This window comes from Dermacentor albipictus, chromosome 10 (assembly GCF_038994185.2).
Source record: "Dermacentor albipictus isolate Rhodes 1998 colony chromosome 10, USDA_Dalb.pri_finalv2, whole genome shotgun sequence".
Taxonomy (NCBI): domain Eukaryota; kingdom Metazoa; phylum Arthropoda; class Arachnida; order Ixodida; family Ixodidae; genus Dermacentor; species Dermacentor albipictus.
Genome location: NC_091830.1, coordinates 45014026 through 45034976, shown reverse-complemented (window position 1 = coordinate 45034976; position 20951 = coordinate 45014026). Strand labels below are relative to the sequence as shown.

Sequence of the window (20951 nt, the reverse complement as noted above, 5' to 3'; positions counted from 1 at the left end):
CCCGGCCATGTAGAAACCGAGCCAAGACAGAACGTTGGACTTGCCGCTGCAACTGCTCTTGATCAAGTAGCATGGACTGTTCGGGAATCCCACAACATCACATAAACATTGAATTCTCTGTAACTTGCAGTTTGTGTGAGTTTCGCAAGCCAGAAAATCCAGCTCAGCACTATTACATAACGAAACTACTAAAACATGTAAGCGTGGGCGATGCTTTCAAGGGTAACCTCAATGGGTTCTTTTTTCTAAAAATCAAATAGAACTAGACGAATAGCATTTTCTTTCATCTTATAATGCAATGCAGCAATCTTTTTATTACTAGTAGATAAGTCCTAGCGACAGAACTTTAATGAGGAGTGCTTTCATTTTGTTTCATCTTATAATGCAATGCAGCAATCTTTTTATTACTAGTAGATAAGTCCTAGCGACAGAACTTTAATGAGGAGTGCCTTCTTCATCGGGCTGGTACTTTAATGTGCTGGGGCAGCCTCTAATTGTGTATTGCAGTTACTTCCGTTCATCAATTACTGAAGCTCTGTTCGCAATAACAGTGATGCCTTCGACATTCTCGAGCACTAATCTATTACTTTAGCTTGACTTAATAATTGCCTTTAGTGTCCCTCTAGACACTAGTCCCTCTGACCTGCATAGGACTTGCCACAGCAGAGAGGTATTGCGCTGATAACCCCCACAGCACAACACACAAAGTGCTTGGCATGGTTCTTTGTACATCCTTGTCTCTCAGTACTTGTGTTACAAAGACACAATTGGGCTAATCACTTCGGTGCGGGAGAAACCACTGGGGCACCATATCTACTCGTCAAGTTTTTCAATTTGTGGCTAATTCTGAGCACATATGGCACGAAGTCATATCTAGTGATATCTGTTCTTCTTATGTCCGATGGTGTGTCCTAGTGAGGAACGCTTCACCTTTCAAGAAACGGATTTGGTAACGGCATGTACAACCAATTGAGTAAGTGGGATTTCAATTGCCTGTTCATTTGATCAAATCACATCAACAGGCCACTTGCCCCAATTGGGCAAATGGCCAATAAACCATCATACCCTGTCTTAGGGCATCAAGGGGCAGCCGAAGTCAGAGCCCTTGAACAGTTGCCTGCTGATGTATTTTATGATGCCTGCAGTTAAGACGTCTGCTGCTGTGGCTGTGAGTGGTAGTGGCTTATGCCAAGGGGATGGGAGGGTGAGTGCCACAGTAGCTGAATTGGTAAGGAACTACATGCCTAATGAAGGTGGTGTGGATTCAGCTCCTACCTACAGCAAACTATCTTTTCGTCCACTTTCATTTCCTTTATCCATACTATTTATAAATTCCAAAAATGCACATTTAATTTACCCTATGCTTTCTCCGAGTTCATTACCTATTTTCATCATCTGGTCAAACAATTATGGCTCAGCTCGATAAAGGCTAATTCAGCTTGGAAGATAAGAACATCCGAGGAGGCCAAAGGAAGTGACTTGCTCGGCAATTGTGGATACTGTTCAGAATCAGCTTTAAAAACATAAAAGGTTTTCAGCTAAGTGCATAGCAAAGACAGTCGATTTGTCATAAAGGTGCTTAGAGTAACTACTCACTAGTGCACTAAACATGAAAGTTCTAGCTAAGTGTGCCCAAATTGCTGACAAGAAATGCGGAAATAAGGTTACTTGTCAATCTAGTATATGCTCCTGACAGAGCACCTTGGTGGCGAGCGCCGCAACGCCTGTCACAGCAGAAGCGCAACTAGGGGACAGATGGGGGAATAGGCACCCTGCAAGACAGTGCAATTTGCGGCTTTGAAGCTGGTCGGCGTACAGCATGGTATTGGCGTGTTCAATAAAAGCATGAATCTTTTTAAAAGGCGGGAGCTGACGCATACGCTTTCGATTCCGCGTTGTGGTACTTGTTAAGTCGTCAGTCCTCACATCACCGGCAACTGCGCTTTCCGTGCTCGTATGTTGACACTTCTAACTGCATTGCCAGACATTTGTGTCATTCTTCTGCCCGTCTGTGTAGAGGCTTGGTTAAGATGTCCTCATTGCGAAATTAGGGCGAGACAACTGCTTAATAAAGTAAGATTAACATAAAATACATGTTTTATTTAGACTGTTGCTCCGGGTGATCTAGTGCCTCACTTGATTCCCCCTCTCCCCAATGCTTCATAGGCTTCATCGCCTCTCTTGCTTCATGCTGCTGGCCAGACCAGGCTCTAGTTACTTCAGCATCCAGTGAAGGTATGTGCCTGGAGGGTGCTATTTACATGGAGCAGCAGTGTCTGCCTAACCGAACCCTTTAATCTGATTTGCAACTAGAGACAATTTTTACATTTAAAATAGTGTGAAGCTTGTCACCGACTTGTGGTATCACTGCAATGCATACTAATAATGTGGCAAAAGTCGATCGTGAGGCAGCCCTATTACAAAAATCTGGACTTATATCTACCTTAACACGCCCCTAAATCAATTTTCCATTTCGCTTTCCTCAATGGCACTTGGACTATCTTGGACTATCTAGTGACGTAGATGCGCTTGCGGCATGTTTTGAAAGCATTGTAAAATCATGTATAAATCTATTTGTTCCTTTGAAAACTAAGAAAAAGAAACAATAACCTTCCCTGGATGAACCGAGAACTGCTGCACTTATCGCAGTGTGCAGGCAGACTTCGCACTAAATGCTCAAACAATCCTCAGGCATGCGTTTTGTACACTCAGGTAAAATATGAACTGCAGAAAAAAGAAATCCTCGGCCAAAAATTTCTTCTATAATGTTCAGTTGCTGAAACTGTTCAAATCTAACCCCCCTAAATTCTGGTCTTTCACATCTCCTGGCTCTCCTTCTTCCACATCTTTTAAAATCAACAACAGTGTTGTTAACGATCCATTAGAGATTTCAGAAGTGTTTAATACATATTTTCAGTCAGTGTTCGCCTCGGATGATTCCAGTCTTTCAACACTTACAACTAACGATTCTTATGCAATTCATGATATCAACATTACCCTAGATGTTTTGAATCTCGTACTAAACTTAGATACTAAAAAACCAGCCGGCCTTGATGGAATTCCGTATTCCTTTTTAGTACGATTCTCGCTATGGACTTATAAATATCTGTTCATTATATGTCAGAAGTCCCTTAATAGCGGCGTTGTGCCTTCTTCCTGGAGAAGAGCTCAAGTACTACCTTTATATAAATCTGATGGCACACAGCTCTCATCTAACTATAGGCCTATTTCTTTAACCCCAACCTCATGCAAATTACTAGAACACATAATCTATAAGCATATAATAATGTTCCTTGAAAATAATACTCATTGAACAGATTTCAGCATGGCTTCAGGCGTGGTTTTAGTACTGTAACCCAACTTGCGGAATTCACTCATGACCTTTCCCATTACGACGACTTAGGTAATCAGATTGACTATAAAGTCAATCAGATGATTGACTTTATAGCAAAGCTTTCGACACTGTACTAGAATCTAAATTTCTTTTGAGACTCCATAATATTCAAAATAACCCTCAGTTAATGTCTTGGATTTCCAGTTTCCTTTTTTTGCGTTCCCAATTCGTATGCTATGATTTTGCGGATTCATCTGTAGTCGACGTCACCTCAGGGGTCCCACAGGGATCTGTACTTGGCCCTCTACTATTCTTATTGTTTATTAACGACCTTCCAGACCATGTTACTTCAAAAATACGCCTCTATGCAGATGATTGTGTTATGTACAGCCCAGCTGACTCACTCGCTGATCATCAGCGCCTTAAAGATGCCTTTGTTTCATTTTGTGACTGGTGTGCTACCTGGAAAATGAGCATCAATTTTGACAAAACTGTTAAATGTATTTTACTAACAGAAGCATGCCCATATGTTTTGATTATGTATTCAACGGTGCACCACTAACACAAGTTTTTCAATACAAATATCTAGGCGTCATTTTTACACCCAGCTTGTCTTGGTCCAAACATATAATTACACTTGTAGTAAAGCGTTAAAAAAACTTGGTTACATCCACCGAACTTTGTCTGCTGCTCCGAGGGAGTCTAAATTAGTAGCATACAAAACACTGATTCGCCCAATATTAGAATATGCTTCCTCTGTATGGAACCCATATAAACAATGTGAAATTAATTGTATTGAATTGGTCCAGAGGAAGGCTATTCGTTATGTTTGCCGTCGCTTCGACTGAGACTTTTCACCGTCAGCTGCTCTTGCGGAATTATACCTCCAGTTCCTTTCTAGACGGCAGCACATATAATCTCTGAAGATTTTCTATTCTTACAAGAACTCTCTTTGTCACCTATCAGATCCCTCTCTTTTAACGCCTGTTTGCCCGACTTCAACTAGAGCTTATCATGCCTCTAATATCAGACCACTCCATCCACCAACCAACACTTTCAAATAGCTTTTTACCCCGCATGATTGAACAGTGGAATTTGTTACCTGCCGAAGTTAGTTTGTTATCCATTTCTCAATTTTTAAATGCTATTGCTGATGTATAGTTCTTTTCATTTTTCTATTTCTATGTTCCTCCATATCATAATTAGTTTTACTCGCATGTACACCCACTCCTGCCATAGCCCTAACAGGCTGCAGTATGTATTAAAAAAAATGTGTGGCCGCAGTAGCAGATCCAGTGAAATGCATAGATGTTTCAATGGCATGAGTATAATGGTCAGACTTCATCATTACCTCTGTGCATTAGCTTGAGAAGCGGCTAATCACTTTAAACACGCTAAAGTAATCAAAATTTGAGGGCTCACTAGAGCGTTGAAGCAGTGCCATGAAAAAGTGAGCTATTCGAATATCAAGCTGATTCATGCTCACACTCTTCTGAATTGTTCTCAGCAAAAAAAAGACCCCTTCTTTCACGCCAAAAGTGTGCGCAGCAGTGTACAACATTTGTCTATGTGAAAGCGAATAATTTTGCTATTGGCTTCCAGTAACAAAGCAAAATTCGTGCCATTTCTGTCACTCTAAGCAAGAGCATGCATGCAGTTTCAATATTAGCCCAACACTGGCAGACCAGTCCCACCGTGCCAGTGTTGACTCAACTTGTCATGCGAAGCAATGATAGCTTTTGCACCGACGTGCCACCTGGGCAGTGCCAGAAGCTTGTACGTTATTGTGAAGAGAGGCATCCGTTTTTTGTAGGTTACTCTTAATGAATTGGCACACAGTTATTTTTGTACAATGTCAAAACAAAGAAAATTGAGGACATTTGTTCCCCTCAACCTAAAGAATTTAAAATCTAAATTTCTGCAGGTAAGGTACGGCGTCCATGTTTTGGGACCAAACAGGATCACCTTGGACTATATTTAAGTGGGTGCTACAGTAACAGCAGTGAATTATTTATTACTGATGGCTAAATGAGGCAGATAAGATCGACAGGCTTTTAAAAGCAGGTTTATCCTATAGGTCATGCGTGCCATGGCCGAATCCATTTCCCGAAAGCTGAAGAGCAGCTCGACAAGGACTTGCTAATCAGATGTAAGCGGAACAGACGCCACTAGGCCTGAAGTGTACAAATTGTACACCTCATGTACAAATATGTGCACAAATTTACCCACAGCTTCAAGAACATGCCTGCTAGATAAATGTCCCATTTGTTCCTTTATGCACCTGTCAAATTAGCCCAATTGTGTTCTCATACCAAAAGACTAGGGTGTATGAAAAATCACGCCAACCATATTGAGCATTGTGCTGTGGGTTGGTCGTAAGATATCTCTCAGCTGTGGCAAGTTCTACGTGGACCAAACGGCCCAATGCCTGAATGACTATTTGAGGGAGCATTCAAACAATTTAAATAAACCGGATGGTGCAGCACACATTGCAAGGCCTGCTCATGTGAGCCGTGCTTTCGCACATTATGATCCTGGGCAGGTGTAGCAACAAAACATCGCATGAGCTCACGAAGGTATATTTTATCAGAGAGTGCACATGTTAGTAGCATTTCAATTGCCTTAATTCCCCAGAGGTGCACTTGTTTAATGGCTATTTGTAGCATTACAAGACAAACTAGCACTGTCACAACATTCACCTCTTGCCTGTGCACAAAATTTGTACACTATGTTTCATGCTTTGAATCATTAAATCACTTAGTAGTTCGTACTTTCATGTGTCCTTCCTCTGTAAATAGATTTTCGCACACAAAAACAATGTGCAGCAGACTTCACCAATTTGCCCAAGACGAAGTTCTAGTCAGACTCGAAAATCTCCTGAGATTTTCTTACTGTGATGAGAATATCTGTCACTGCATGGCACTCTGTTCGAACAAGGCCTTCACTGATAAGATGGGAGAAAAGAAGGGTTACAGAGGCAAAAATTGTCACATTGTCACTCAGATATATTCCCTAATGCAATGCCTAAAAGATTTTTTTTTTGTTGGACAAGAGGATCAGGGTAAGGCTCACGACTAATGAGCATTCTATTGCACAGATGAAGGGATTAACCAAACAAGCCCTGCGAAGTCAAGGAAGATTCATACAATGGAAACATGGCATTTGCTTGAGAGTGGCATGCATGGACCTGCAAACCCACACCGGTCATGTTAGCGTGCATCTCACATCTACAACCTAATGCAGGTTCCTGCAATGAACCTACATCATGTTTGTAAACAAGTTGCGAGGAACATTTGCGCAAACCTGGTACCTCGCATAGCGCCATCACAAGAAGCAATACTAAATAGCAGCTTAGCAAACTAGCTGGAAGAAATTTAAGAAAATTTCTTGGTCTTCAAGACAGCCAAGCTTTAGAACAAAATTGAGCCAAAGTAGAACTATGAGCGGCTGGGCCACGTTCTGTAATATTTGTCTTCATAGTTAACATTGGGGTTGCTCAACATGTTCCTTTAGAACTGTGGCGAGCAGGTGCTCAAGCAAGTCGCGATTCGCTAGCCGCCAAAATCCGATAAACAAGGGAACAGTATGAACATGCAAGACAAGAAACAGTACAGGTAAATGCGACATCGAGTGCCATATAAAAATTGCAACAGCTCACTTACTTAGGCAATATCTGCAACAGCAATCCTACGAAGGATGAAACATTTTTTTTTTTTCGCGATCGATGCACAACACTAAGCGGCAACTGCAGCAACAAGCATTTGGAACGAGTTTAAACGTTTTTACCATAACAGCAAAAAGTTCTGCCAAACTGAGAGCCCACATATGCTCCATTCACATCAGTAAATTCAACAAACAAGAGCAACAGCACTGAAAAACGTAACAGGAGCTGCACAAGACCACACTACCAACCATAAACGCGCTCCAAGGCATAAAGAAACGAGCTGCTCCAGCGTTGCGCCCAAGTGTGGCTCGAGATCGCAAGCTCAAACACCATCCGGTTCTTCCAGCGCAACTAACTAGAACAACATTCTATCACACAACACAGTAAGAAACCGTAAAATTGTGTTTTAGCTAAGCTGAAAAGCTGAAGCAGCTCCAGCAGCGCGCGCAAAACTGTAAACCGGAACACGCCATACTTGTTTAAACAACGTCATCATAACTGTGACGTCACTTCCGTGCGTGGCAGCAGCGTTTTAGTATGGCATTTCGCTTCTACCACATGCGTGTCAGCAGTTTACGCCAAGTTGAAAAGGCAACGAGCGCCGCCTCACGAAATTTATGCTGAACTAACTTCAACTAAGTGTGGCCTTCGCGATCGGCTCCGGCGGCGCGCCGTTGCTGCGAATCGCGGAGGCCACGAACTAAGGGAACCGCCGCCGCAATGGGAAAGCGAGCAACGCGGCTGGCATCTAGTAAAGGAGGCATTGGTAGCACTATAGAGTTCTAGCAGTTCTAGCCTCTCTAGTAGCACTCGCCCTCCTCTTCTGTTTTCTGGATTGAATCGGTACGGCTCGCTACGAGCTTGCGCGCGCTTTTTCGAGCGCAGATTGGCGTGCGCCTAGTATCTGCACTGAGCTTTCATAACATCGCTTGTTTTTCCCGTTTTTCCTCTAGATTAAATTGGCGCGACTCGCTAGATCGCCTAACCACGTTCAGAGACCTCACCCAACACTACAGACTCGAAAGACGCAGATTCCCGCCACCGCACGATAAACTGAACAGGAACGAGGCCGTGACGTTACGCTTGCTCCAGACACACACCTACCCTAGCCCCGCTATCTTACACCACTGCTATCTGCGTTTGTACCCAACAGACGCGTGTAAAACATGCGGACGCAGAGCAACGCTGCGACACATGCTGTGGGAGTGTACCGGCAACAACGGTAATCAAAGCAGCTCCGTTGGCGACGCGTCCATAATCGCGGCTGTTGCCAGAGTAGAAGGCTCGAGCTCCGTTCTTCCCGACGCCGCCCCGGATGCGGGGAGCCGCCGGGGACCTTCTCCGTAGGCGTCGCCGCCGCTGGGAGGCGGCTATCAGAAGTTCAGAGCTGGCAGACCAGCTCTGGGCCGTCCGGCAAGCCGAAGATGCCGCTCGAGTCCAAGAACTTCGAGCCGTCACCTGAGGCCACCACATCAAGAACTGCCGGACTATTCTTTACTAAAGTTTCTTCTTCTTCGCTAGTGCTTGCGCTCGCATTTCCGAGCACAGCGTGGTGCGCGCCTGCTTTGCGCACTGGGCTTTCAACAGATCCCTCGCTGCTCGCGCTTATATATAAAGGGACGCTAAAGCGAAACAATAAATCAATTATACCAATAAAGCATTGTTCGAGAACCCTGCAGGCAGTCATTTCAAAATAATAGTTTGATTATTAGATATGAAAATGAACGCAAAAGTATCAGTATCGGAATTTCGCGCTGAAACTCCGGCGCCGGCACGTCAGTGTGACGTCAGGGATTCTAAAGTATGTTTTCGCATTTGGCCGCGTTGGCTGAGTAAACGTGCCCGAAACTTGCCTTGTTTAATATTTGGTTCCTTTAGAACACAATGTAGTCAGTCTGTACCACTATATAATTAAGGTGATGTGTGAGTTGATATGATGATTACAGTTATCACCCTTGTTCGGTGCGGCATGTATGATTGACTGTGAATATATGTATGTTTTTTCGGTTTCTTCGTTCCAAGCGATAAACTTCAGTAGCAAGTCAGCGCTCGTCCGTGTCGTTCTCCCTGCTGTCCCCGTCAAAACCGCTCTGTTCCGTTTCAAATATGGCTTACCAACTCGCCCAAACGTCCGTTTTAATGCAACAGCTACGTTGCTAAATATGTTATGTGTAAATGGGGAGCCAATGTTGTGTTTGAGACAGAGGAGTGCCACCTGAGTATACAGTTGCAAGTGATGCCACAATCAGTAGGTCCATTAGAGGTCCCTAATTTCTCAGCTGTTGGCCATCAATGTCATCATCATTAGTCACTGCAGTTAGGTCTCATGTTGACCATATGTCAATAGCAAAGAAGTGATGTCGAGGAAGTGACAAAGTGACAGCAGCGTGGCACAGCTCAGGCAACACAGGCTGTGCAGATCGTAGCAAATGACATTGCTTAGCTCTGGCAATGTAACACCGCCTTTAGCAGCAGGCCATTAATTCCTCGGTCATAGATGTTTACTGGTGCGCTATTATGCTCAGTATGAGCTACAATGTGCAACAGCTTTTTCACACGCTTTTGCATTGTAGTTCATATACTGAGCAAAATTTAATACATAATACACTCCATTTAATACACAGCAGGCGATGCTACTAAGGCTAGGTAGAGTTCACTCATTGCTCACATTCCTTGACCAAAAAGATTGCATCACATAACACAGAAAGACAGGTATGTGTCATATAATTGAATGTGAAATTACGTCTCATACTTTTATGTAGCAGAATATGACGTGATTATTGCATGGAAGGCGTTGCAGGAACAAGCGGAGCAACACATTTCTGTAAGCAGCAACCACTGCACGCCGTTCGCTCTTGTGACCAAAACATAGTACGTCACATACTGCCAGCACAAACGTGCTCAAATATTAAGTGGTTTGACATTCCACAGGTTCTAGTTGTAACATATGATGTAGTTATTTCGTGGAAAGTGTTGCATATCAAAAGACAACGGCGCAAAATGTGCAAACTCAGAGTTATATTACTGCACTACTTGTTTCGCTTCTGCAACATTGCCTCCTAAGCATGAAACAGAGTATAGTTCCCTTTCTGAGACGTGAGTACGTTGTTGTAAACTGACATGGGCAGGCAATTGTGGCTCAGTCTTGGCTCTGCGACAAGCAGGAGGGGCATTATTATAGAGGACACACTGTGCTCTACTCTGGAAAGCTCACTGACTGACATGTTTACCAATTTTATTTCTGTGGCGAACGTCCATATGCAGGCCGTCCCTGTACCAAGTGCTCAAGATGCTGCTGCACCTGGGAGAATGCAAGCTGACATGGCTCAGTTTTGACACACCCAGCTAATTAAAGAGGACCAAAGAGAGACCAGCAGTGGGGCTTTGGTACTGGGTCAGTGGTGCCAAGACGACAAAAGGAAACAGCGCCGACAGATACTGGAGGCAATGGAATGCCAGCATCAAAAGCGAGACTGTGAGCAAGTCTCAGAAGGCCACCCATCACTGGCAAACAGCAGCCTGCCATTGGAGCTCTTGAACAGGGACACTGTGGTCCATAAATTCCACTTAGAGAAGACCAATAAACGCAAGCAGCCCCCTGAGACCACCTGCGGGGATGGAAGCGTGCCCTGGCAAAGCATTCAAGGCATGTCTGGAAACACTCGAACTGTTTGCGTAAGTGTTTGTTGCTTTTTGTGCTGTCAAAACAAGACATTGTACAACCACTACGCTTCAAACCCTATAGTTCTTAACGGTGTACATGGATCAAGGTAACTTAGAGGGGTATTTTTGTACTGCTGCAGCTGAGTGGCCATGCAGCTACTATAATACATGTGCACAGATTGCACAGTCCGGCCAGCTCAAATTGGCTAGGAACCAACAAGCTACTATCACATCCAGCTTGCCTGTTTATTTTAGGTTATGGGACCAATGTGTAAAAGTTATGGTTCCACTGCTCACGACTGGTCGATCCTGGTAATAATAAAAGTGGAACATTGGTCAGACTGCTAATGAAGTGCAAGAAGCAATGGCACTGAAATGGAGTAGTTATGCTATTCCAGCCAAGGACACAGAGGTAGGGGAAAGAAATTTAAAAGCAGTACACACTTTGGGCCATGGAAATATGTGGAGCTGGTCTCCAGGTGTCGTGGATCGAGGTCATGGATGTTACACAACCGACACCTCACTTTTGTTCCCCAGAATATTTGGCTTACGATTATTCGGCCCCTTAAAGTGCATGAAGCAGTGGAAAGGCAGATCCTTGTTCAAGTACAGAAATGTCATACATTTATAGGTTCCCATTGAAATTAATTTAAACGTAGCTTACAAAGCCTGCAATGTGGTCACAGCATGGCAACAGTATTTGTTGCTTTTGGTAAACAATGAGTTAATGGTATATTACTACTCTGCCCACTGCGTATTGAACAGCCATACACTTAACAGTGGCTAAGGATGTTTTTTGCCACTCAGGCTCCTGCTGAAATACTCTGCACAATTTGCAGGATGACGATGTGTCACAGCCGCAAATTTTGTTCAACCATTTCCACCGAGAAGTGGTATTTCATCACACTGTGTTCATATCCCTGTCTGATGTGAATTGATTCTGTGCAAGACCAATTGTTCCCAGATTTTATGATGAAGTAGAGAGGACAGAAAGAATTAAAGCCATACAAATGGCATTTGACTCACAACTAATGTTTTAATTTGGAATGCTGACATACCACAATTTAAATACCACACCCTTTACATAACTGAACAGCGCTCACTTACAAATTGCGGAGGCACAGTAGAGAACAGGAAAGTCATGCTGTTAATACCACAAAGGCACTGAGAGTGGGCTAATGCCTCAAATGCTACTCCACACTCCTTGTTAAGTGTAATGTGCGAAGCCCACCAATGACTTTGGTAAAAAATGCCCCTGTCAGAACAGGCATTAAAGTCTCTTTTGTTGTTACCAGTGGGTTCCAACTTTTCACTTTGATACCTGTGTGCATCACTCTGTACTGCTTCCGATATTTGTATTACAACGTACCCCTTCGGTACCACTGGGACAAAAGCTGCAGGATAGTAGGAATTGAACTGCCATATAGTACATCATAGCCAAGACACCAGCCCTTGCACTACTAACCCAAATGGAGTTTAGCCATACCGACGCCTTTTGGGGCACCAGAGCGGAGAAATATTAACCATGCATTCCACCCAGGGACAGTGCAACAGTATATACTCATATTATTGTACTTGCCAATGTTTTCCAAAATTTTCATAAAGGTTATGAATTTGGGCTTGTTCTACAATATTACGAATCTTGACTGAAGTTCTATGAAAATTAAATCTCATTTGTGAAACAATTTTAAACATGCTGAAAGCTGGAGCAATGTAAAATGAAAAAATAAAGTCCTGCAAAAAAAAAATTGTGATGCTACGTGCCTCTAACCATCTCCTACCCCTGGTATTAGGGCTTTTAGGATATTTTTTACAAATTCTAAACCTCACAGTTTGGCAGGTATGCATTACGCGCATTTTTCTCTTCTCTCTCTAGGACAAAAAGGAGCTGCCTGCACATTCCAGCCAACATCTGACTGTGCCTGTCACAATGGCAAAATCTGTACAGACGCAGACCACGATCCCGACCAAGTGCAGTGCGGACGTTGCAGTTGGCACATCGGGAATCGAAGACAGGGACCTGTCCAAGTCGACTCAGACATCACCTGCTGCTGTGAAGATGCACAGAAGGACAGAAGCCATACACCTTGGAGATGTTCAGGACAGTGGCTCTCACATGGAAGACTCTCGAGGTGAATATTCATGTTGGTCATGAATGGCCTAACCACTTCATTGGATCCTTCCCGGTTGTTAGGAGGCAGAAGCAATATGACAGAGTACTGGCTGCTTTTGGTTACGAATTGGATTTCAGATTGTTGTCACTACAAATGCCTGTATGGGCAAACTTTGTCCACTCCAAGACATATGTCCACATGACAATTTTCAGTCACCACTGTCCTTCTGGTGTGATGAGCAGATACAGAGTCAGCATATCTAGGTACTTCCCAACGCTTCCAAGGGTTCTACGTCAATGCAGTGTAGATCACTTATAATGCAAGTCACCAAAGTTGCCAAATATCTACACCTTAAGTGCTACCACATCATAACCGAAACAAATTTTCAAAGCCTGCCATATACATGGAAAACAATTAAATGAAGCAGCCCTGTGAATCCAACAATCAAGGCATGTGAACAGGATGTCTGTATCCTTTTAAATTTGCAAACACAGTAAGTTTAATGCCCAAGGACTGGCTTATACAGGCTGTCTGCATGGAACGGACACAATAACGGAGGAGAGGAACGTATTTCCTTTCCACAGAGCAACTGAAAAGCTGGAGGGCGACAACATGCACTGCATGCTGCTGACAGACGGCCACAACAGAGCATGGCCTCCGAGGTTGGGCCACACCCGACCTCGGAGGCTATGAGTAGGGGCATGCATGCAGGTTTCTCCATCACCTAGGCAACCCCCAGACGTCTGCAGTTTCTGCCATGGTTCTGCAAAGTGTCTTATACCACGCGACTTACAGAGCGAGTTTCCACTGTGGCAGACACAATTTTTTTTCCCCTTCCTTCTTGCCCGTTCTGCATTGCCATTGTCACTCTTGCCTCCGTTGCATTGCACTCTGTCTGGGATTTCCCAGCAGTCACATTATAACCGGTATTTCATCTCACATGGCTACACTGTAAGTTGTCTGTGTACGCAGCATGTGCTGTGCGAGGGTAAACGGAAGTCCAAAAGCACAGTGTTACATCTGGTCATGCACTATTAAGCAGTTACGTTATAAGCAGTCTGAGCTGTGTAAGTGCAGTAGTAAATAAGATGTTTATGTTTTTGTTCTGCACCTTAAACAAATGCCAATGAGACTGTGGGACTATTTCCAGGAGTTTTGTGGTGGTTGCGAATTGTCTACAGAAAGCTTTCGCAAATAGGCTGGTTGGGGACCGGTATGATGACGAGTTCAATGAACCATAAGTTGTCAATATTAGCAGCTTTAGGTTTTGTAAAAATACCTGGAAAACTCACTACCACTTTTGGGTTAATTTTAGGCGTGATTTTGTAGATGTGCTTGTATAGGATCAAGTCAGTGTCTTTCCTATTATAGTTTTGGACTTGTGTGTCATTCCAGGGGTGCCCAATGTGGATCGGAGTACTGGATTTGCCACTTTGGACTGTAGTCAAGTAGATCGGGTAAGTACTACCCAAGTTGGCGGGGTGAGATTTCTCGCAGGAGAGTCACCGACTGGTTATTAAGAGCATTTCAAAACTAGAGTGAGGTCATGTTTAGACTTTGGTCGAGTTCTGCATTTTATCACAGTTATGTGTATTTGAAGTTGCTCGTTGGTCAAAGCCATATGGTTGTGCATGTTGGCGAATGTTGTCACGATGCTATGAAGTTCAGGGGCCATATTCTTGGCTGATTACTTTTGGGCTTAGCACTTTCAGTTTAGTGCGACATGGTGCCTGTCAAGGTGGTTCACTGGGACGGTGGATGTTCTGCCTTCTGTGAAGCCAGTCAGCATGAAATCTTGGACACTGATAAATTTATAATGAGTTTCCAGATTTCACATGTAACCTTGAGTGAACCAAGATGGCAGCTTAAGTTTCACTGCGCAGCAAATTTCTGCTATATGCAAGCCTTTCGCAGTTTCCGCTGGTATGTGTTCAAATACACTTGGTACACCCCAGCAGCAGTCACTCAATGAACACCTGCCTTCTCTTCTGTGGCTTCCTAGTTCATGTAAGCAATTCCTTGGCTGATGTCTGATTACAACTACTTTCTTAATTATGATTTGGCACCCCTATCTTAACCCTGCTGACATACAGTGAATTGAATGGGCTTTCATGGACAAAAAGAAAGTCAAATCTGTAATGTGTGATGAGTAGTAAAATTTGCTCCCAACAATTCTTGCTGCTTTTAAGTAGTGGGGGGGAAACTCCCCGGTTTCGGTGGCAGTAGAGTTACTGCATATGCTTACCTTTGGTAGCCTTTACAGTAACTCTAGGTGGAAGAGGTAACTGGCACCATCTATGTAGCGGGCGAACCCGAAAATCCGTTTTCCTTGCTTGGCCTCGTAGATCGTCGCGCGCACGCGCGCCGATCCAGGTGGCCGAGCCCTTCGCCCCGTCCAACTCCTCTCCCCACGCCCTCCCTCGCAACCCTTCGCAACTCTCTCACCTTCGACTGTCTACGCGCCCGCGCCGCCGTGCCGTCCCCGCCGACCCGGCGCCAGCTTAGTTCCTATCTGTTATTACCGGGAAGCGTGCGCTGTGTGTGTTTGATGGCATGGTCAGTTTCGTCAGTTTCGTGGCCCTCGGTAACTGTGCTAGTGCTCCGCGATGTTTCGCCCATTCCAGGACTGCACTCACCGCACGTGCATTGTGCAATGGTGCAAGAATACCTCGAGGACGAGCCATGCAAGGTTCTTCCGGGTGCCAAAAGACAGCAGGTGAGTGGGCAGTTGGCTTCCCGGCTTTCATTTGTGCTAATTAGTGTGCGCAGTCATACACAGCCATTCTGGAGTGAGGCAACAGTTAATTGCAAATATGGCTGATTTGAGAAGCACAAATATAACACCGTTAACACCGTTATACCAACAAGCAGCGAACACGAACCACTTGAGACATACTGTATAGTTTCACCTTTGCATCTCATATAAACACGTGCTTGGGTGTGTGCTTTGTAGTTGTCTCCTGCTGAAAACTAGCTATAGTTTAAAAATGCATTTCTGAGCCTCAAGGTAGGTATATCACAACTTGTACTGTGCCGAGACGACGAAATGAGTTTTTATGCATGATCCAACTGCTCACTTTATCACGTTGGAATTTATGCTTTTCACTTACATTTCTTCAGGATGGAAACGTTTCTCAAGTTCTCTGGGAGGCAGGACCTCATGGCTTTGCCCAGGAAGAAAGTCAGCAACTACAGAATCTGTTCGGCACACTTCACGGATGGAGACTTCTTGGACCCGGCGGGACGCAGGCTTGTTTGGTCAGCCGTGCCAACCGTGAAAGTGTCATTTGAGCTGTTCGAGTCAAAAGGTAGGTCCAGGTTTAAACTTCTTTAGCTAGACTACGAGGGCCTTATCCTACACTCCATATTAAATAGCACAGCTTTCTCGCACCATTGTCTTTTCATCAACTGGAAAAAAGTGTCGGCCTGCTTTGCTGGACTATGCAGAGGTGGGCACATTGTTGCTGCACATTACATCGCATAAAGATTTGTTAAGTACTTTAACAAACAGTTGCAATCCACAAAACAACCCATTGTGGGTCCTAAATTCAGAGCTTGTCGTACATGCAAACATTGTATAAATAAAATGTATAAAGTATTTGAAAAGACGGAAACAAAAATGGCGATCCCAATACAAGCACTAGCCCTCGCATTGCATCCTCCCTTTTCGTTTATGTCTTTTCAAACACTTTTTACCTGTTTCCATGCCTCAGCAACAAGACAACATCAGCACAGGGCAGATGAATCTAATGCAGTCAACCTGTACTCTTATTCTGGCAATTTTATAAACGCATAGTGTAAGTAAAACTCTTGCTTGGGCTAGTTGGTTCATGCTTGAAGCTGAGACGGCAATCGAGTTGACGCACAAAATGGCAGGATCGGTGCGAAAGCTTTGTTGAAAGAAAGGGCCCAATGTAGAAGAAATATGCTCAAGTAAAACTCTTGCTTGGGCTAGTTGGTTCATGCTCCGGTTCATGCGCCGGTCCTGTCGTTTGTGGTCTTCTTCCCGAGTCCTGGTCTTCTGCGCCTTGCCTTTACTACTTCAAGCATAGTGTAAGCTTAGGCGTAAGACCTGTTTTTGGGAAGCTTTTTCATCATGTGTCCTAACTGCTTTTTACAGATACGCCAGCTACTGGTGCAACACTGCAACAAGACATCGCCTAGGCACAGAACGTAAGTTTAATCCATAAAGCAGTGCACATGTATGTGGTAGAGTCTCACAGACAAACATCACCAGTAATATAATACAAGCTCCCCGTTATTGTATTCAAGGCAGTGAAGTGATGTTTACATTGATATTGCATCTGTAAGATACATACCTCTAGACTCCCACATCGTCAATTATGCTTTTCCCTAAACGTTTTCCATATTCTCCATTACTAATTGCTGTCTTATGACATAAGTTGAGCGAGAACCACAGAATAAGAGCTATTTCATACAAATAAAGTGTGTTTTGATTTCTATAAAACTGCACATTATAACAACGATGCAGTACTCTTGTAGGTACACCTTCATTGCGTGAGCAGGAGGAAAGGCTGTTCAGCCCTGACACGGGGGGAATTCTTAAGAAGTGGAAAGCAGACGCTCGCAGGTACCGGAGAGCCTTGTCACGGTTGCAAAAGCCTAAGAGTCCTCGTAGGGTCACAGGAGGGATGCCATGGAAACCCTAAGGTCGTGCCTGACTCCAGAGTTTTACAAGCTCGTGAACAGTCAGGTCCTGCTCCGTGGTCACAAAATGAAGGGAAAGAGGTGGCCACAGGAAATAAAAGAGTTTCTTTGGGGCGGTTAAGAACATAGAAAAAGATTTTCTAGAAAACATTCGTGTTGTAGCTCATGTACCACGTGTTGTACATGCGTTAAGAGGAAAAACTGTGCGACAGCCTTTCCCAGGCACTGTTTTGCTCCACAAGCTGTTGTACTGACTTCCTCCAACAGTTTTGTTGGGCGAGGCTGCTGCTTCATATAAGGCACGTAAATCGAGTTCTGCGTAAACAGCGGGAAAAAAGATCGTCATCAAAAAGATAATTGCAAAAACTGCAAAATTAAATGTTCATAATATATATGTTCTCCTGAAACATTTTCTGTGCCTACAGGATAAAGAGAACAATTTCTCATTATTATGTCATTGATATCCTCATTTTATGTCCCTTATTTGGTCAGCAGCCTCAATCATAATGCACTGTCATGGGCTTTGGCTGAAATTGCAGCTGATTCTTTCATATTCTTGATCTGTGGTTCTTCCACCATTTTCATAGGTTCCTCATATTCAAAGTTGTACTAATTCAGTTGTTATCGCAACATGTCTTACCTGTAGTAGACTATAAAGTATGCAGAACATAAAATCAGAATTTCTTGTTTTTCTTTGCCATCAGTTGTGGTAATTATTGCAGTAGAAGACGTGTCAGTGATGGCGTGATAATTATTTTTCTGCATTTAAATGGCCATATTGTACTATGACATTTCCATGCCACTTTCTGTGTCCTCAAAGGAACTGTATGTGGCAATTGCACTTGTTTGCCTAGTCCATGACATTGCTCTACAACACCATAGCTATTCAATACTGCAGTGGCTAACGTGAGCACTTGTTCTGCGTTTGATGTGTTACCTTCACGCGAAATCATGTAGCTCATAATTGTGCGGTGATGTTGTTGCCCTGAGGTTCTTTAACATGCATCTGTATTCACACAGAAGCAAATAAATTATTAAATGCTATTAAATGTGAAGTACACAAGCATTCTTGCATGACGTGCCATGCTACCTTGCTGAATTTATTGCACAGTGCGTCATTCTGATTTTTACTAGCATTCATTGCCAGTGCTAAAAACACCTTTGCAGCATAGTACATTAAACTTTGTCTTGTTTCAGCGGTCTCTCTAGCGTCAAGCAATTCAAGGAGGACCAGCAGTGGAATGCAGGGAGATGCAGAGTGTGACTGCAGACTCGAGGTGGCAATCGACACAACTTGCAGCAAAGAGGGAGGAAGCTCTCCCACAGCCAATGCAGGATCAGCAGTCGTCGCGTATGCCTGCGGACTTTGCTCGCTCAAGTTCCAGGAGCTGGATGCCCTGACCAACCACATAAGAACATGCCCGTGGCCGGAGCCATTCCAGTGTGGCCTGTGTTCACAGACATGCACAGACTTGAGTGCAACGCGGGATCTCCTCCTCGCTTCTCACATTAACGCAGCCACAGCAGAGTGCCCATTCTGCGGGTACACATACGACGGTAGGCGCTCGAACATCATGAGGCATATGCAGCGGCAGCACGTGCCCATCAAGCCATTCATGTGCAACTTCTGCAAGTTAAGTTTTGTCCTCAAATATGACCTCCTCTTACACATCCTTCGATCCCACACGAAGACGTACGAGTGTGCCTGGTGTCCGAGCTCGTTCACCAAGAAACAGGACTTGCATGTTCATTTTTGCCAGCACATCAGTGTGTAATTTAACAAGTGCTACGTCTGCTCAGCTGCACTTGTGGACAGTTTGGTGTGCCACACCAACTTGGACAAGTCACATGCGTGTGGAGAAGTCACATGGGTGTTCACAAGAATGACGTGAAGTTCGGTGCCTTGTGAGTGAACATTGTTACCCGGAAAAGCAGCTGCTGGCCTTGCACACTAGGCCACATACTTGAAGCTTGTGGCAAGCTTTCAAGTGAAGTGTTTGAAGATTTCTGTACTTTTAGCGTCCTTTGCGTGCACGAGATATCCAAATAGTGAGATTTGTAAAAATTTGTAAAGCCACGAAAGTGTAAATGTGACTAGTACAATTGGAAAGCGAGGAGGCAATTGTATGTGGCCCTTGCTCATCATTTCTACATGTCGTATGTTCTCACGAAAGTGTGCACATATAAGCTTGTGATTCATTGTATTTGCTCAAGTACAGTAGCATGAAAAACTGGGTTAGTTGGGTGGTCTCCCAACTTTAGTGCAGATTATTGGTGCCCATAATAATTTGTGGAATGAGTGAAAGAAAAAAAATTTTTCCCCTGTCCAGGAGTATTGTGTGTTAATCAACAATTCGACCATAGGCATCTTTATACAGAAATGTGATTAGGTTTCTCACACGTAGCTAACTGTTCATGAGGCATTGTTTTCTTTATTATTGCCTGCCTTGCTTCTTGTGTGTGTCTGTGTTGATTTCCATGTATATTTGTTTCTTTCGGCTTGCATACACAGAAAGTTGTATGCAGTGATATTTTAGCTGCAAGTCACTCTTGTCTGTGCTACTACCTTGTATGCTTGTCAGTTTTGTGCTGGTTTCCATTTGATCACTTTGCCTATTAGTGCATTAACAAATGTGTCAGCTGCAGTGCAGTGCTACAGGTGATATGTTTGCAGCATTACTATAATAAAGGGACCCTAAAGAGAAATGCTAATTAAGCTGAGGTTGATACATTGTTATTTTAGCTCTTATTTTCATTAATTATGCTATGAGGGGTTATTACTAAAACAGAAAACAAAGCCCAAAATCCTGTTTCTTACTTTGTGCTGAAGACGTGGCAAGTAGGATGCCTGGCTCGTCTGCTTAGGTGCACGGTTTAATTCCCGCCACCGGGTACCCACTGGTTTATAAGAAGCCTGGCCAGTAGGCTACAAGCAACTTCCTGGCTTGGTAGCTTGGGAGAGGCTCGTTCAGACCACTATGCTTGCTATGCAAGGACAAAACGTCCAACAAACTCAAGGGGGGTTTGTGCCACTCCAATGGCAGCCATTTCCCATGTGGCATGCAAATGCAAATATCAGGTGGAAACGCCTTCGGGTTGGGGACACAACTCCCCTTTTCAAGCGCTGAGGTCCCATAGTGGCTGAGCACTTGGCCGGTAACACTCTCGTACCTATTTTACCGGTGGGTTACCTTGGTGGCAGCTCAATCTGCCTCCTACAGCTGCGGGGGATGCTCTTCAACAAGCCTGTCTGTGATTGGACCAGGGGCGCCCAGAGACCACACGCATAATTACTAGGGGGTCCTCCTTTCGAGATGCGAAGCCCCACAAGTAGCTGAGCGCCAGGCTGGAGGATATCTATAACCATTAGAATACCACTGGGTTTGAACCCAGTACCTCCAGCACACCAGGCGGATGCTCTAGCACTAGGCCACTGCTGTGGCTGATATCAGTGTGACATCATGGATTTCAAAGTATTTTCTCGTACTTGGCCCATTGTGGTGCATAA

General features: G+C 44.1%; 1 protein-coding gene across 5 annotated transcripts in view; it reads left to right on the top strand.

The window, feature by feature from the left end:
- The window catches only part of LOC139050889 (piggyBac transposable element-derived protein 3-like), an 80308-nt gene that overhangs the window by 27703 nt on the left and 31654 nt on the right, over nt 1–20951 (top strand). The window contains exons 1-4 of one of the 5 annotated variants that reach the window (XM_070527706.1): nt 2186–2235; nt 10263–10673; nt 12538–12793; nt 14171–14232. In XM_070527706.1, coding sequence (XP_070383807.1) covers nt 10446–10673; nt 12538–12793; nt 14171–14232 — 546 coding nt within the window. In that variant the 5' untranslated portion in view covers nt 2186–2235; nt 10263–10445. Of the gene's footprint in view, nt 1–2185; nt 2236–7982; nt 8800–8824; nt 8992–10262; nt 10674–12537; nt 12794–14170; nt 14233–20951 lie in introns of those variants that run through there. The other 4 variants (XM_070527705.1, XM_070527703.1, XM_070527704.1 and 1 more) reach the window with 4 other exon arrangements.